Source organism: Pteronotus mesoamericanus, unplaced genomic scaffold (genome assembly GCF_021234165.1).
Source record: "Pteronotus mesoamericanus isolate MK-2021 breed Mesoamerican mustached bat unplaced genomic scaffold, CSHL_Meso_final contig_41, whole genome shotgun sequence".
Classification (NCBI taxonomy): domain Eukaryota; kingdom Metazoa; phylum Chordata; class Mammalia; order Chiroptera; family Mormoopidae; genus Pteronotus; species Pteronotus mesoamericanus.
Window position 1 is genome coordinate 7,183,885 of NW_026555152.1, and position 17,070 is coordinate 7,200,954.

At 47.8% G+C, this 17,070-nt stretch overlaps 1 protein-coding gene across 1 annotated transcript in view; it reads left to right on the forward strand.

Moving 5' to 3' along the window:
* The window catches only part of B4GALNT3 (beta-1,4-N-acetyl-galactosaminyltransferase 3), a 99,613-nt gene that overhangs the window by 69,083 nt on the left and 13,460 nt on the right, over nt 1–17,070 (forward strand). Inside the window, exons 2-9 of the mRNA XM_054577167.1 lie at nt 3,105–3,208; nt 4,246–4,323; nt 13,347–13,442; nt 13,919–14,009; nt 14,434–14,534; nt 15,084–15,151; nt 16,248–16,326; nt 16,434–16,500. Of these exons, the coding sequence (XP_054433142.1) occupies nt 3,105–3,208; nt 4,246–4,323; nt 13,347–13,442; nt 13,919–14,009; nt 14,434–14,534; nt 15,084–15,151; nt 16,248–16,326; nt 16,434–16,500 (684 nt within the window). The remainder of the gene's footprint in view (nt 1–3,104; nt 3,209–4,245; nt 4,324–13,346; nt 13,443–13,918; nt 14,010–14,433; nt 14,535–15,083; nt 15,152–16,247; nt 16,327–16,433; nt 16,501–17,070) is intronic.

The window sequence follows — 17,070 nt, forward strand, 5'->3', positions numbered from 1 at the left end:
AGACACCACACTCTGCCTGACACACATAATTTAGTCCTTACAGTGGTCCTATAGACAGGTGTTTTTATCCCCACCATCCAGATGAAGAAACCAAGGCCTAAGTGGTGGGTGTACAATTTGACCTTTCTGACTCCAAAGCCTTGCTTGTCTTTCTGCTATATTGTGAAGTTCACAACAGGAATTTCCTACTCCTTCAGTTACTAAAGGCTGGGCTGTTGACTTTCCAAATATTTCAAAGCCATCCAGGCTCACCTGTGACCCAGGGGCAGGACATGTTCAGGTTTAGCCTTACCGATACTCATTCTCCCACAGTGGGTTTGTCCTTGTTCACCAAGAGAGCCACCTCCTACCTTCTTTTAAAGAGAAATAGAGCTGGACACTAATAAAAGGTGATAAAGACAGATTTTGTCCAGTACTGTCACAATACAGGAGAGAGACTTCAGTGTAGAACTGAGCTCAATTCTGAATATGGCAAAGACAACTGGGGATTAATATCAAAAAGCAGAGAGAGTGGCTCAGTGCATGAAAAATTCCTAAGAGGAGACATCAAGAGTGTAGGGACTCTTGCTAAAGAAATTTATTAAGATTCTTTCTAAAAAATGGGCTAGGCAGGGCAAGGACAGGGCCCAAGGCTGAGGCCTAGTCTATAAGGGGGCTCAGAGGAGGCTGTTTAAGGTTTGGTCAAGAAGACAGTCTTGGTCAATCCCCAGCAAATGCCAGGAAAAGACATGCTGAAGACCCGCAATGGTAGTTCATTGACCTTGGGGTAAGTTCTCTCACTTTTGGTGTGATTTTTAAGAGTCAAAAGAATTTGACTAGAATTGAAAACTAGTTATGAGAAAGAATGTGCATCTGAGATCTACTGTAACTTCCATTGATAAGGCAAATAGTATTTTTATTATTATTTCCTCACAACTTTGTCTGAAGTAGATTGTTTTTAGTTCATAAGCACAAAGTCAAGGAAAAGATGGCCTAGTCATTTAGAGGGAGAAGCAAGCAGGGCCTGTATTCCGTTTCTTACAGTGTGACTTATTTTCCCCCTGATCACCTGAGCCCCCAAACACTAGTAAGCAGCTCCTTGGGCCTGGGGAGGGATGGGGCTCTTACATTAGATGTGGCTGAGTTGGGATTAGCTGATGAACAAACAGTCTTCCCCTGAGCTCATCCAGCAACGCAGGGTATAGGTCTCAGAGCATTTGCCCTCTATCTGCCTCACTCCCGTTTCCTCCCCTCACTCCACTGGCCAGAGTCCTGCTTCCCCAGATTAATTCATAATCCCCCTGTATGAATTAATTTGACCTATTGTTTCTGACTGCCAGTTGGCCAGCCATGGAAATAGGAGGGACCTTGATGGCAGAGAGATAAACCTGCAGAAGTTCCTATAAACATAACATGAGTAGAGGTTTGATGTCTGTGCAGAAATCCAAAGGCACAGATTCCCCAGCTCAGGCCTCTGCCCCAGGACTCCTCCAAGTCTGTGCCAAAAAGTGCCCACAGGAGAAAATGTAGGCGGGATGAGAAAATACTGGCTTGTGAGACAGAGAGGCTCTCTGTTCTGATTCTGGTTTTGAAACGACTAACTCTGTGACTTTAAACTCTGAGCTTCTCTTTCACCGTCTGTAAAACGGGAGTAATCAGACCTGGCCTATCTCGTAAATTCTTGTAAGTCTTGAGTGAGATCAGGCCTATGAGATGCTTAGTGTACACTAAAGGGCCACACAAAACTGCATAAGAAAAGCACCCCTACACTCCCATAGTCGGTCCCCTCCTGGAGTCAGTTACCTAAACACTCATGCAAAAGTTGCTGTCCACCGTCTGTGGACCCATATTTGTGAGTTGTGCTCTTTCCTCTGTGTCTGGTCAGCTGCCCATGTCTCTCCTGGCACCCGCAGAGGGTTCCTGGGACACTCCTGCTTTCGGCCAGCTATTGGCTCCCAGGGATCGGAGACGTTAGTCTAGCTGCTGTGTGCAGGGCCCGCTGTAGTCTCGTGGGAGCATCTGGGTGGAGCTGTTGGAGGCAAAGCAGCAGCTCATTGAAAATCCATCTGAACACTTTGGTTCTATTGCATGTCACTATTTGCTAAGTGGGACTTCATAAGTCATTTGACCAGCCAGGGTCCCATTTTTCTCATCTGAAATGGCTAGATGATCTTGAAAGACCCTTCCAGCCCTTGCGAGTATATGATTCTGGGTGTGGCTAACAGTGGTTTGGCTCCAGATATTCAAAGCCTAACAGCCATGCCTAAGCCATATCCTGACATGTAGTATGCAGGCTCTGACCCCCCAGTGCATAAAGATAGCGACCACTGAATTCTCATCCTTCCAACCCTCACCCTGAGCTCAGCTCCTAGCCTCTTTGCTCAGTTGTGAATGCATGCGTGCACCCCAGCAGTTTCCTCACTTTCATCATAGTTTGGCTTTTAGCCTCGCCAGATGTGCATAAGCCAACCAGTTCCAGAGCTGCCAGGGTGCAGGCTTCAGTAGCCACACAAGCCTCCAGATCAATCCAGGAATATCTAGGTCTCAAATCTTAATAGATTCATTTGGCACATACCAAGCCCAAGGCCTAGCCTTTCCTGCCTCCTCCAGCTCTGGTTCTATCCGGCAACTCAGCAATTAATGTGCAGTGGGAGGGGGACAGGGGGCTCCCCCACTAGATATCACACTATTTCCCTGGGCTCAAAGGAGAGGGACTGAGCCGGAAAGGGAGCTTGTGCAGGGGAAAACTTAGTCCCACTGCCTTTCACAACCATTTTCCCACAGCAGCCTCTGGGAGAAACTGCCTCTGGTGGAGGGGAATCAGCCCGTACCAAGTTACCAGTGGGAGGACAGTGCTCCATTTTCACGTGGCCGGGCTCCTTCTCTCATTTGTAGAAGACAACAAATTCTAATGGGATATAAGCTCATTTCCTCTCTTTGTGCCTTGGCCACAGTTATAACTATCTCCCAACACCACCGGTCACTTCATGTCCATCATATGAAGAGGGGTAAGGAGCAGCAGAAGGAAAGATGATTACTTCTATTAGTCCCCCCAAATCTTACGGATTTATAAGATCTTCAGGTGTTGTTGACCTTGTTTCTCTCTTCTTCTTTCCTTTCCATAGGGTATGGCAGCTGGAGAGAACTGGCCAAGGCTCTGACCAGCAGGAACATTCCAGGCACGGACCCACATCTCCAGTTCTACCATCCCCAGAGGCTAGGCTCCCAGGTATGGGGCAAGGCCAGCCCATTTTCCCTGCCTGAGTGTTAACCTGGGGCCTCTGCTGCTCCTGCCATTACAGCCTTGAGGGAAACCCACTTTTCTATGGTAAGAGAGGCCGAGGAGAAAGTCCCTGGGATGGCAGCCTGGCATTAGAGGACTTTCTAGCTGGGTGGGTAGAGCTGTGCATCCTATGTTCCTCAAAGCCTTTGTCACACAGTGTAAGATGCCCATGTCTGACCCTCCAGGTATGTGGCCTCCATCTCCAGCAGCAACTGAGGGCCTGAGGCAGGACCTGAATGTCCTGCCTCTTGCCAGCATTAAGACTGGGCTGGTGCTTTAGTTATGATCCCAGAACTTTGCTTCTAAGAGTCAGAGATGATGCAATAGACACTCCCTTCCCCACCCCATCCTGCAAAGAGCTGGGGGACAGATTTGTAATGGAGCATTTTTCCTATAGTGTTTTTTTGACCGATGGTCTCTAGTGAGACAGGAGCAGTGGCAAGGCGAAGGGGTGGGGGGTGGCGGATGGAGTTTAGGGAAATTGGTATTCAATTTAGCCTGGAGCCCTGAAGTTGAGCCTAGACCAGATATGGATCCCCAATATGGGACCAGGCCAAACTGAACCTGTGGGCTTGCACAGTAGGGAACAGTTGGGATGTCCTCAAGGGGCTCCCACTTGTTAGGACAAATGAGTGACAAATATGGGCAGAGTCCTTGGGGAATTTAGAGGAAGGGAAGGCATGGTCCTTGCCCTCAGCAGAGCCTGTTCTAATCAGAAAAAAGTTTTTTCTGTATGGGAAGGCTGGAAAAACTCAGAAAGTAAAAGAACCTCAGGAGTATGCATTGCTGAAACTGCAAGGAGGTTTATGTTCCTGAGGGACACAGTGTGGATGATAAATGGAGTGTCTATTAAGTGGAAAAGCTTCCTGGGACCAGGGCCGTGTCTCCTGACCTCTACCTCACCAGAGGCACTTCCAAGGGGCCCCAAATCACTGTTCTTACCGTAATAGTCCCACAAAGTTGATCCTTCACTCTTCCGCCAGGACCAAGACTTTGAGCGAGGTGGAAGCAGTAACAGCAGCTATCTGAAGTGGAATAAGGTTGTCCCCTGGCTCTCAGAGGTAAGGGACTCTCTGCTGTCCCTGTTCTTTGAGAGGGCTAAAAAATAGCTTTACAGATAATTGCAGAGAACACTGAAAGATTTTTTTTCCTTAAGATTTTATTTATTTACTTTTAGAGTGAGGGGAAGGGAGGGAGAAAGAGTGGGAGAGAAATATCAATGTGCGAGAGAATTGGTTGCCTTTTGCACACCCCCAACTGGCCCCAGCCCACAACCCAGGCATGTGCCCTGACTGGGAATTAAACCAGTGACCTTTTGGTTTGAAGGCCAGTGCTCAATCCACTGAGCCACACCAGCCTGGGCCAGACCACCAAAAATTTTTTCCAGTGGTTATTGTTAAATTCTTTTATTTAATTTGAAAAAGAAAAAAAAAGGGTCCCTGGCTCATTCTATTTTCTTCCTTTAGAGAAGGGGAACTGACATTTGCTGTGGGCCTACTATGTGCCAGGCTTTGTGTATCATCTCATATCAGTTTAGTACCCTGTAAACTAGTATCACTATCCTATTTTATAGGCAAGAAAAATAAGCCTCAGGGAAGCCATGACTTCCATGTCCACGCCTGTGTAAAAGATATGCTTTCCAAAGTGTCTTTCTTGAACCATTAAGTCCCATAAGATATTCCAGGAAGAAAGGAGTCCATTGTTAAATAAAGTTTAAAACCTCTATACTGCATCCACTTCTTGGAAATGCACATTAGCACATGAAAGTTTCTGAGAAGTTCTGCAGTAATCTGTTTAATTTGGTTTAGCTCAGCATGTACCAAACTCATGTGCCTCTTGAATTGCTTTTTCCCATGAAACATCTATTAATAGTCTATGAAACCGGTGTTTTAAGAAACATATACTAGGAAACCTTGTTTTAGAAAATTTTTATAGGAAGCAGTGAAATGTATGAATAAAAATTGTCATCGTCATCATGATACCCTATATTGAAGTAGGATTTGACACTTTTTTTTTGTTTTTTGTTTTGGCAAGAAACTGAAGCTCAGGGAGGTTAATTAACTCACTCAAGATGACCTTGAGGAAATGCTTATGCCAGGGCTCCATAGTACCATGGTGCCTTGGGGTGAACATTTTAAATTTGGGTTTCATATTTCACAACTTGTCCACCACCCCAGTATCTCTCAGTCCCAATTACTTTTCTGGGCTGGGTGGCCCTGACCAGCCCCTTGTCTTTATCCACCCATCATGAATTCATCTCTTCGGCCTGGATGATTTGATTTTCAGTCTATCCATCTGCTGTGGGGCGGGAGGCAAGAAGATAGAATCATGCTAAATGTGACATTAGGATTAGTTTATTCACTCCGTGAAACTACCTCTGTTTAAAGCCCTGAGAGAGGATGGATTACAACACAGGCACACCTGTACTAGGTGACATCATCAGGTAATTATGCCCCACCCCATGTGGAGAGAGAATTTTGAAAAAAGGTGCCAAAAAGGTCCAGTGATGCAGCCTTCTCTCCTTTGAGCATAGTTCAGATCGTTTTTCTTTTTTTTAATTCATCATTTCATGTGTTTCTTGACTACTGTATTTCTTCTCTTTGGGTTGCATATTTCTATCATTTGCCCATTTTTCAGTGGTTCATTTTCTTTTTTAAATTTATTTTAAAGTATTTTTATTGGTTATATTATTACAGCTGTCCCATTTTTTTCTCCCCTTTATCCTACCCTTTGCCCTGCACCCTTCCTCCTACTTGCGTTCCACACTCTCTTAGTTCATGTCCATGGGTCGTACATATAAGTTCTTTGGCTTCTCCATTTCCTATACTGTTCTTAACTTCCCTCTGCCTATTTTTACCTACCATTTATGCTTCTTATTCCCTGTACCTTTTCTCCCATTCTCCCCCCCCCCCGGAGCCCCCTCCCCGCTAATAGTCCTCCATAGGATCTCCATTTCTGTGATTCTGTCCCTGTTCTAGTTGTTTGCTTAGTTTGCTTAGTTTGTTTTTGTTTTTAGGTTCAGTTGTTGATAGTTGCAAGTTTGTTGTCATTTTACTGTTCATAGTTTTGATCATCTTCTTTTTCTTAGGTAAGTCCCTTTAACATTTCACATAATATAGGCTTGGTGATGATGAACTCCTTTAATTTTACCTTATCTGGAAAGCATTTTACCTGCCCTTCTATTCTCAGTGATAGCTTTGCTGGATAGAGTAATCTTGGATGTAGGTCCTTGTCTTTCATGACTTTGAATACTTCTTTGCAGCCTCTTCTTGCCTGCAAGGTTTCTTTTGAGAAATCAGCTGATAGTCTTATGGGACTCCTTTGTAGATAACGGTCTTCTTTTCTCTTGCTGCTTTTAAGATTCTCTCCTTATCTTTACTCTTGGGTACTGTAATTATGATGTGCCTTGGTATGTGCTTCCTTGGGTATGACTTCTTTGGGACTCTCTAAGCTTCCTGGATCTCCTGGAAGTCTCTTCCTTAGCCAGATTGGGCAAGTTCTCCTTCATTATTTTTTCAAATAAGTTTTCAATGTCTTGCTCTTTCTCTTCTCCCTCTGGCACCCCTGTGATTCAGATGCTGGAGTGTTTACAATTGTCCCAGACGTTCCAAAACCTCTCCTCATTTTTTTGAATTTTTGTTTCTTCATTCTGTTCTGGTTGAATGTTGATCTCTTCCTTCTGCTCTAAGTTGTTAATGTGAGTCCCAGGTTACTTCCCTTCACTGTTAGTTCCCTGTGTATTTTTCTTCATTTCACTTTGTATAACTTTTACTTCTTCCTCTATTTTGTGTCTGTACTCAATCATTTCTGTGAGCATTCTGATTACCAGTATTTTGAACTGTGCATCTGATAGGTTGGCTATCTCTTCCTTGCCTAGTTGTTTTTATGGAGTTTTGATCTGTTCTTTCATTTGGGCCATATTTCTTTGTCTTGGTACACCTGTTACATTGTAAGGGGCAGAGCCTTAGGTATTCACCGGGGTGGGGCAACCCACTTAGCTGTGTTGTGGCACTGTATATGGGGGAGGGGTCAGAGAGGGAACAATTTTGCTTGCTCAGCTCTCTGCTGGCTTTCAGTCCCTTCCCCTACTACCCACAAGCATATTGGGCCCTCCTGGTGCTGGTTCCCAGGTGGGTGGGTTTGTGTATGTTGTAGGACCCTGTGAGTCTCTCCAATAAACTCTCCTGTGAGTCTGGGAGTTCCTTCTGCTGCTGCAACCTCCACAGGTTTTTATAACCAGAGGTTTTGAGGCTTTCTTTTCCCTCACTGGAACCCTGGGTTGTGTGGTTTGTGTTGCTCCCCAGTTGTTCCTCCTGGTTCATCCACATGCAAATGCGGGACTGCCAGCCACCATCTTGCCTGCCTAGTCCTCAAGCTGCCACCTTCCCATGCCTCCTCTCTGTCCTGGCTGTCTGCCTGGATGAATGTTTCTTCTTTAGCTTCTGGGTTGTTGGACTTCTATACAGTTTGATTTTTTGGCAGTTCTGGTTTTTTGTTTTTAAATTTGTTGTTGTCCTTATTTTGGTCATGCGAGGAGGCAAAGTGTATCTACCTACATCCCCATCTTGGCTAGTAGTCCTCATTGGGTATTTTCTGTCCATAAATTAGCAATGTAAGTTCATAAATTACGTAAAATGTTTGTAAATGAGTTTATCAATTAGTAAGATAAACTATTTGTCACATGCTATAAATATTTTTGCAGTTTGTTTATGATGACTAAATTGTTTTTCTTTTTGGATCAGTTTTCTTGATGAACCAATTATTTTGAAAGATTATCACTACATAACATTCTATATTTATTAATCATTAACTTCCCTCCCTTTTTTATTTTTTTGGCCCATCAAGAATGGAGATATATATGAAATGACAATAGTGTACAAATAGTAAATAGTGATTAATATAGGATTAACTTTTTAAAGAAGTAGTTGATCTTTTAGTAAGTGTGTATAGCCTTTTGGTGGTAAATGCCTGATTTTCACTGACTTTGTAAGAGTCCCCATTACAGTCTTCAGGGATCTTCAGGGAGTCACTGATCCAATCTTATTTTACCCACAAGGGAAATAAAAGCTCTGAAATGTTAAATAACTAACATGTGCAGTCACGCAGCTGCACAGTGCTTCCAGCTCTCTTACGGCCCATCAAGGGGACTTCTCTGTTCTCATCTCCTTACCTGTCTCCTGTCTTTTGACATATAGTTTTGGCATGGAGGGTGCAGGTTGATATGTCATTTATTGAACATCTGCTAGCTGTCAGATAATGAGGGCGGTTAACTCACTCACTCACTCAATGTGGCATAGCCCTGCTCTGAGGGTGAGAAGGGAAGAATGTAAGGCTGACAATGGTCTCTTCTTTGACTGTCTCCCTGCCTCAGACTTTGGCTGGCTGCTCAGAGTCTCTGAGGCCAGAAGTGACCCTCAAAAGCAAAACAGTGTTGGACATTCTCCTCGGTGGGTCAGAGAGAGGTCTGTGAGAGTGGATGACCTGAGGGGTGGGCAGAGCTGGCCTTCATTGGGTAACTGCCCTCAGGAACTTACTCATGCCAACCCAAATCATAAGATACTAATTAGCAAACCCCATTAATTAAATCTCAGTGTCAAATTATTCATTTACCAGTCAATATACAGGTATATTTGACCAAAACACTGCCTGCTATTCAAGATACTCACTTTGGCCCTGACTGGTGTGGCTCAGTGGGTTGGGCGTGATTCCTTAAACCAAAAGGTGGCCGGTTTGATTCTGGGTCAGGCACATGCCTAGGTTGCAGGCCAGGTCCCCTGGTTTGGGGGCATGCAAGAGGCAACTGATCTTTGGTGAACAAAATCAGATCAAAGGAAGTCAGAATTTTCATGGGTCATGTCATGTAGTCTTCAGTGAGACAAGGTGTCTCTCTCTCTCTCTCTCTCTCTCTCTCTCTTTTTTATCCTCACCTGAGGACATGCTTATTGATTTTAGAGAGAAGGGAAGGGAGAGAAACATCAGTTGGTTGTCTCTTGCACACACCCTGACTGGGACCAAATCTACAACCCAGGCGTGTGCCCTGACCAGGAATCAAACCCATGGTCTTTCGGTTTACAAGACAATGCTCCAGCCAACTGAGCCACACTGGCCAGAGCTGAGGCAGCATCTCTTAAGTAGCAGATTCCTTCTCAGGCTTTTCTTTTGTTTTGATTATAGTTTTATTGAGATATAACTTATTTACCATATATTTCACACATATAAAAATACTAATCTACTTCTTGTCTCTTTAGATTCATATAAATGGAATCATACAATATGTGTCCATTTGTACCTGGCTTCTTTCACTGAGCATCGTGTTTTTTGTTTGTTTTTTTTTAATTTTTCATTTATTGAATTTAGAGAGAGAGAAGAATCAGTTTGTTGTTTATTTATTTATGCATTCATTGGTTGATTCCTATATGTGTCCTGACTACGGATCAAACCCTCAACCTTGATGTATCAGGATGAAGCTCTAATCAACTGAGCTACCCCTCCAGTGCTCACTGAACATCATGTTTTCAAGGCTTATCCATGTTATAGCATATATTAGTACTTCATTTCCTTTTATTGCTAAATAATATTCTATGATGTGGATGTACCACATTTTATTTACTCATTCCTTGATAGTTGGATATTTGGGTTGTTTCTACTTTTTGCTGATCATGAGTAATGCTGCAGTAAATGTTTGTGAACAAGATTTCATGTGGATCAGACTTTCTTTTTCTCAGAGCCCAGAAACGCTGCCATCATACACTTTGGTTACCTTGGTGAGGTACAGGTGGCATCTTCATTTGTTTACAAATAATCTGTTCAAATGAGGAATTTAACCCATTAGGATTTCACCAAATGAGCCTTTGGCCCTTTCCTCAAAATCCAGAGCTAGTGCTTGGAATCTGGAACCCTTGATTCCTAGGTGGAGCTCCCTCAAAGGACAGGTGTGAGCAGGAAATCAAGAGAAGCTTGAGTGTGTAGAAATTCAGGAGTCTGGTGTATAGGAACTAGTGACCTCATTGTCCCGATGTGCTGGGTCATGTGGCCTGGCCTCTGTGCTTTTACCAGGCACGGCCTCATTGACTCATGAGGTGAGTCAGCAGCTCGTTACACGGCTTGTGTGAGTGTGAACCTGGTTGAGCAGCAATGCAACACAGGGGAGGGCCAAGGAGTAAAGCTCACATCCCTTCCTGGGCTTTTGGGCTCTCCTGGAGGTAGAGCTGACCGTTCCTGCCAGCCTGCCCTCTGCATCCCCTACCTCCTCTGAGGACCACATCTCTTTTCATCTTAAACTGGTACAAAGCAGCCACTCAGTGCTTACAGAATAAATGAAGGAACATATAGCTCTGGGCTTAACTTCTTCAAGCTATTGTTCATTCAAATAATTAAGATATACAGGGAACACAGAAGAGGGCAAAGGCCCCAGAGAGAAGGATACGAAAAGAGCCTTGAAGGATGAGCTGTAGTTTGCCAGGTGGGAAGGAAAAGAAAGGGCCTTCCAATTAGAAAATATGTAGTATTTGTGAGGCATGGAAAGGTAAAGGAGTTTGCTGTGGGTGTGGTGCAGGTGTGTGACAGGGAGTGGGGCGAGGTGTGGCTGGGAAGGTAGGTCAGTCATGCCAGGGTGAGGTTTTATTCTGAAGCCTTCTGAGAACTGCCGGAGCAGCAATTCTGAAGGCAGTGTGAAGAATTAGTGGAGGGGGAGAAGCTTCAATCCAGTTCGAGGCTCCACTGAGGCTTGGCAGGCCCGGTGAGGCCGGGCAGTGGCAGTGTTGAGGGGGTGGAAGAAGTGGGCCCTCCTCTGTGGGGACCAGTCAAGGCTGGCCTCACTCACCTCCACCCACACTCCAAGACACCCTCCCCACTTCTATGAGAATAATTGCTGTGTGTCCTTGGGGAGTCATTTTACCCCTCTGGGCATCAATATTCTCACCTCTAAAATGAGTGTGTTCCAAGAGATATTTCCACCACGACTTGTAACTGGAAATTCCAAATCCATCATTGGCCAAGGACGTGCTCTGGCAGTGGGAGTACTCGGTACCCTTCCCTGGGTCTTAGCCCCCGCTCGACAGTGGAAAGCGGGCAAACGGTGGCACTGGTGAACCAGAGTCCCATATCCCTGCCAGATACAAAATCTCCAAAACTTGGAAGGACACACATCTTGGTGGGATTGTCATTCTGGGCCTGGGGAGGAAGATGGTGCCCAGTGGTCCCTGAGAGACTCTCCACGTACAGCTGAGGTGGATGAAATGTGGTTTGAGGGCTAGCTTAATGCTGAGTGAGGGCTTAGACCTCCAAGGAGATGGGTAGTCCTCTCTCTGCACTTGTGCCTCCTGGCCTGCGGTTTCCTGCAGCATCTCAGGCGAGGCCATGAGCAGGGAGGTGGGAGGCAGCCCACCCTCCTCTTTCTTCCTTCCCTCCTTTCCCTGCGCAAACCCGCTGTGGTCTCTGACCTCCTGGCTGAACACAGCAGACTTCTCCGGTGGGGTGCCCTCCCTCCGCAGTTGGTTGTGGGTCTGTGCACACTGCCCTGAAAGTCCCAGGAAGGGGCAGGGAGGCCATTGGCAGGAGACACTGAGTCTTGTAAACAGGACTTAAGGAATTTCTCCAGAAGTAGCACAATGTACCCATTCTTTCCTTTCAAGAAGCCTAAACCCTCCCCCCACCTACCCAGCCCACATTCTCTCTCCCACCCATCCCAGCCCCCCACTCATATTCCTTGGAGTGATGGCTGCTTCCCAAGATCCCGCATTCCTAGCATTGACCAGCACACCCAGGAAGTGCCAAGTTGCTGAGGGGATGGGGAATGACAGGCTCCCTTGGGCCTTTCCTGGGTCCAGCTGTAGCTCGCGTTTCCCTGGCTGTGGCCTGTGCCCACCCGCCAGGCCCGGCGCGGCTCAGATCTTCGGCATTCCTGCTGCGCTCTCCTCCTCCCCCATGTTCTCTCCTCTCACCGTCCCTCCCTCCAGATCTCTTGCCGGAGACCTTATGTCACGTCCTTCTATCTGGGCTTCCCGTCTGGGGGACCCTTCCTCCTCTGTTTTCCTAAGGGCAGCTTAGATTTTGATAACTGATGGGCCACAGAGGGGAGGGCAGGGCAGGATCTGTTTTCATAGAGTAATTGAGGTCCCACCTCCCACAACCTGGAAATTAAGCTCTGGGGGAGGGGAGGAGAAAAGGGCTGAGGTGGGGTAATCTGAAACTCTTTGTCAGGATAAATTGGGACAATATCCCCCTGCTTCCCCTCCCCTCCCAAGCTCCAGGCCTCCACCCACTCAGAATACTAGCTGCTGCCCTAGCCCTTTCTTCTGAAGGGGCCCTCTGCTCCAGGCCTCCCACCCTGTCTTGAGAAGGAGAGAGAGTGTATACATCCTCCGTTCCTGCCTTCCCAGAGCTGCCCCCTGCCTTCCCAGAGCTGCCTGGAAGCCCCAGGCACCTGGCTGAGTGGGGCTCTGAGCTCTTGAGAGCAGCGGGAGGCCAGGAGGCCAGGTCTGTAGATGGGCCCCCAGAGACCTCCCGCAACGCTTTTCCAGCTGCATCCCCACAAGGGGAGCCCCGAGTGTGAAGACCTCTGGGCAGATAAGGTTTCACCAGCAGACAGCTGTGGAGCTTTCTTCTTACTAGGCATTAGGGGAAGGGGAGGGGAGGAGAGCAAGTCTTCAGCTGAAACCCCCGCTTGGCACTTCCTTCCAGTTCCCTCTGTCATGTCTGCCATTCTGTCATGGCTGTTACTCCCCCTTGCTTGGGGAATGCAAACCAGCCCACTTCCTGCATGGAAAGAGGCAGTGTGTGTGTGTGTGTGTGTGTGTGTGTGTGTGTGTGTGTGTATACACGTGTACATGTGTACACATGCATGGCCGGAAAAGCAGACCCAGGCCTCAGGGCCAGGTCGCAGGGATGAAGTTCCTGAGAGAAGCTGTGGGTGCCAAGGAGGGGAATGGACTGAAGTGGGCCATGACCTTCAACAGTGAGAGGAACTCTCACGCTGGGGCTGCGGAGGCCTGTGCCTCTGTCTCTCCACCCAGCCTCTCAAGCCTCAGGGCCACAGGGGCAGGTTTGGGGGTGCTCACTCTCACTCACCTCTCTGCCCTTACAGTTCCGGGGCCGCGCCAACCTGCATGTGTTTGAAGACTGGTGTGGCAGTTCCATCCAGCAGCTCAGGAGGAACCTCCATTTCCCGCTCTACCCCCACGTGAGTGCTGTGGACCCCTTTGTCCTTTCTCCATACCTTTTCTTCCCCCCTCTGCCCAGTTCTGTCTCTTTCCCACCTCCCCCCATCTTCTGTCTTCCTTATCTTTCCTTTTTTTCTGGTTTGCTTTCTTTCCTTTATCTTGTGGGCCCTTCTTTCTTTCCTCTCTGCACAGAATCTGCCTTGTTCTGTTCCCAGAGATTCCTTCTGCCGTCCTTGCCATCATTTCAGCTTTAGACTCTCATCATGGCCATAATGTAGTTCACCCAGGGCCACCACATACAGCTGTGCTGGTTGTGCACTGTACAAGGTCACTTGGACAAAACACCCAAGTGGGAGCGGAAATCTTGCCTACGTTCCATATGAAGCCATGCCCTGGTCCGTGCTGTCTCACTCCCTCCTGGTCTTCCCACCAGCCCTGAGTGAGCCAATCTCTTCATTCTTCCGGGTAACAGTTTCTCTCCCATTTCTTGGCATAGATCCGAACAACTCTGAAGAAGCTGGCCGTGTCCCCCAAGTGGACCAACTATGGCCTCCGCATCTTTGGCTACCTGCACCCCTTCACTGATGGTGAGGCCAGCCCCAGTGTCCCACCCGTCTACTTTCCTGCTCCAGAGTTCTTTAAGGGACCCAGGGAACATAAGCCTGTAGCTGCAAAATAAGTCTGCACTGGGACCCTGTACATCATTGTACATCATTAGTACATCATTGAGGAGAAGGGAGATCGAGTCCAGGTGAGATCTCATCCAGCCCCCAGCCCCATCCCTCCCCCAGGCTGAATTCACTCCTTGACTTGCAGAGTCTGGAAGTAGTTTCGCCTCTCTCTCTAGTCTTCCCATTTTCACAGTGTCTCCCTGGATGGAGAAACCCCACTCCACAAGAGGGAAGTCATGCACCAAGGCCCCAGGAGAATTTAATTACTACAATATAATACAGGCCTTCAGTCCTGGCTCTGATGTTCTTGTTCTCACCTGGACTCTCCCCCACTGCCCAGGAACAATCCAGTTTGCCATCGCTGCAGATGACAATGCGGAATTCTGGCTGAGCAATGACGACCAGGTCTCAGGCCTTCAGCTGCTGGCTAGCGTGGGCAAGGTAGGGTCAGCTCAGCCCAGGAGCTCTCCCTCGGTCCCAGGTGCCAGGCATGCAAGGGACCCCAGCCCCCATCAGTAGACTCTCGTTGCCACTCATATCTCTGCTGTGACTGCCAGGGAAGAAGGTGGGAACAAGAAGCACCCTCCCTCTCACCCCATCCCCTTTTACACAGTGATGAATGGAGAGTTGGGGAGGAGGAAGGAGTCAGGCTGAGGCTGGGAAAAGACCCCAGGAAGATGCGTCTCTGGGCCGTGCCTGGACCACACACATTTTTTTGGTTCAAGAGTCCTTAGCTCAGGGCTAAGGACTCACACTGAGGGGCCAGAGTGCTAGGGCCCTTTTGGGGAGGATGGAGGAGCTTCTTGCTCAGATCACTCCCTTAGCTCCCTTCTGTCTTCTGTCCCATCATCATTCATCATTTCCCTCCTCTCTTCCCTCTCAACTTTTCTCCTCCTCATTGCCTCCTTTTTCTTCACTCACCACCTCCAATCCTTTGTATTTCCTCTTTTCCGCCTTCCTTCACTCTCTTTTCCCCCCTCACACTTCCAGACTGGAAAAGAGTGGACCGCCCCTGGAGAGTATGGGAAATTTCGGAGTCAAGTTTCCAAGCCAGTGAGGTAAGTAGGGGGTGTCATGACATTCTCAAGAGCCGCAAAGAAACCCCAGAGTCCCCCAAGTGCTGAGGCCAAGTCCAAGTCATAGAGCCCAGCGTGTCCCCTCCACTCTCCAGCTTTCTTTGTTTTTGAGGCTCTGTGCGCTGCGTACCAGTGCATTTTGGTAAATGAAGTCTTCAACTTAGAAACCATCTGGCTCATCCTTCCTCATTTTACTGATGAAGAAACTGAGCCTAGAGAGGGCTGTGACCTAATGAAGGTCACACAGCTATTTGGTGACACTGTAGACTGGAAAACAAAAATAGGTCTCCTTTCTCCCGGTCCTTGCCTTTCACATTCTCTCCTTCCCAAAAATGTCCAGGCCTGAACACCTGCTGCCCTGCCTGTGCTGTGTAAAGGACCTAGTCTCAGGGATCGCTTGGTAGCTTGGAGAGAAACAAGGGCCTTTCCCAGCTAATAGTGGTTGGAATCACCTTAACATGCTGGCAGGGGGACTTAGCTCACGTTCAGAGCACCACCTGGTGGCTGGCACACACACAAGTAGTAATATCTGTCCTGATATTGGCTTGACGGTAGTAATATCTATCCTGATAATAACAACAGTCCAGCTTGCAAAGAGCACTTGCCATGTGCCAGCCTCTGTGGTGCAGTTCAGCGTAACAGCCAACGTCTTGGGCTCTGGAGCGAGGCTGCCTGGGTCCAGGTCCCAACTCCACCACATACTACCTTGGTGACTTTGGACAAATGACGCCAGATTTCTGTGCCTCAGTGTTCTTATCTACAAGCAAGGATTAAGTGACTTAGTGTATATAAAACACTTAGAACAGGGCCTAGCACAAAGTAACAACTCTCTAAGGGTTAATTATCATATTTTATTTGATCCTCCCTATTGTCCTGTGAACGTTAGTAAGTGGTCGAGTCAGGGCTCTGACCCAGCTGGTTACATGGCAAGACCCTGGGACTCTTACGAGCAAGGAGACAAGGGAGTTTAGGCGGTGAGGCCATGCGGGACCAGGCGGGCACAGTGGGAGAGTGGGACGGGGGATGACCGCAGGGTCCGGAGACAGCCTCGTTTCCCTGCTCTCTCTCCTCCCGGCAGCCTGTCAGCCTCCCGCAGGTACTACTTTGAGGTGCTGCACAAGCAGAATGACGAGGGCACCGATCATGTGGAAGTCGCAGTGAGTTCTGCTGTCAGCTCTTAGCCACTCCTCTCCCTCCTCCCTTGAACCCTTTTCAAAACCCGTCCCCCTGCAACCTTCCACGTTTATCCTCTTGCCTCTTCCAGTGGCGACGGAATGACCCTGGAGCCAAGTTCACCATCATTGACTCCCCTTCCCTGTCCCTCTTCACAAGTGAGTATAGGCTCTGCCTCAGGCTTTGCTGGCCTGAGGCAGAGGCAAGGTGGTGCCCACACAGGAGGCTTCTCCCAGCTTGGGAATTGGGTGAGGGGAGGGGTGGGAGGTGAAGGCTAAAAGCTCAGGGTGCTTAGAACATGGGTGTGAAGGGACAGGAACAGAACCTAAAGGGACTCTAAGATCAGAGGTCCTTAAGTCTGAGGGGTTAGAGACCCCTTTGAGAACCTGAGGGAAGCCCTCTGAGCCCTCCACTCCGAAAATTCCCTTGCGTACCCACACACAATATTTTGTATGTAATTCCAAGGACATCCAGAGACCACGAAGCTCACTCCAGATGAAAGACCTGAGTGAGGCCAGTCTCCTATTTCACAGATGAGGCAGCCGTGGTTCTTTCCAAGCCATAGCAGAGGAGAGGAAACTTTCTCAACCGCTTTAACTTTGCAGGAAATGAACTCTCCCATTGTACTATTCACTGCTTATGATTTTCTCAGTGAGACTCTTATCCAGAGGTCCCGCTGAGATAGTGCCACCTGGCAGGTGGGGCCCTGTGGAAGAGCAGACCGGCTA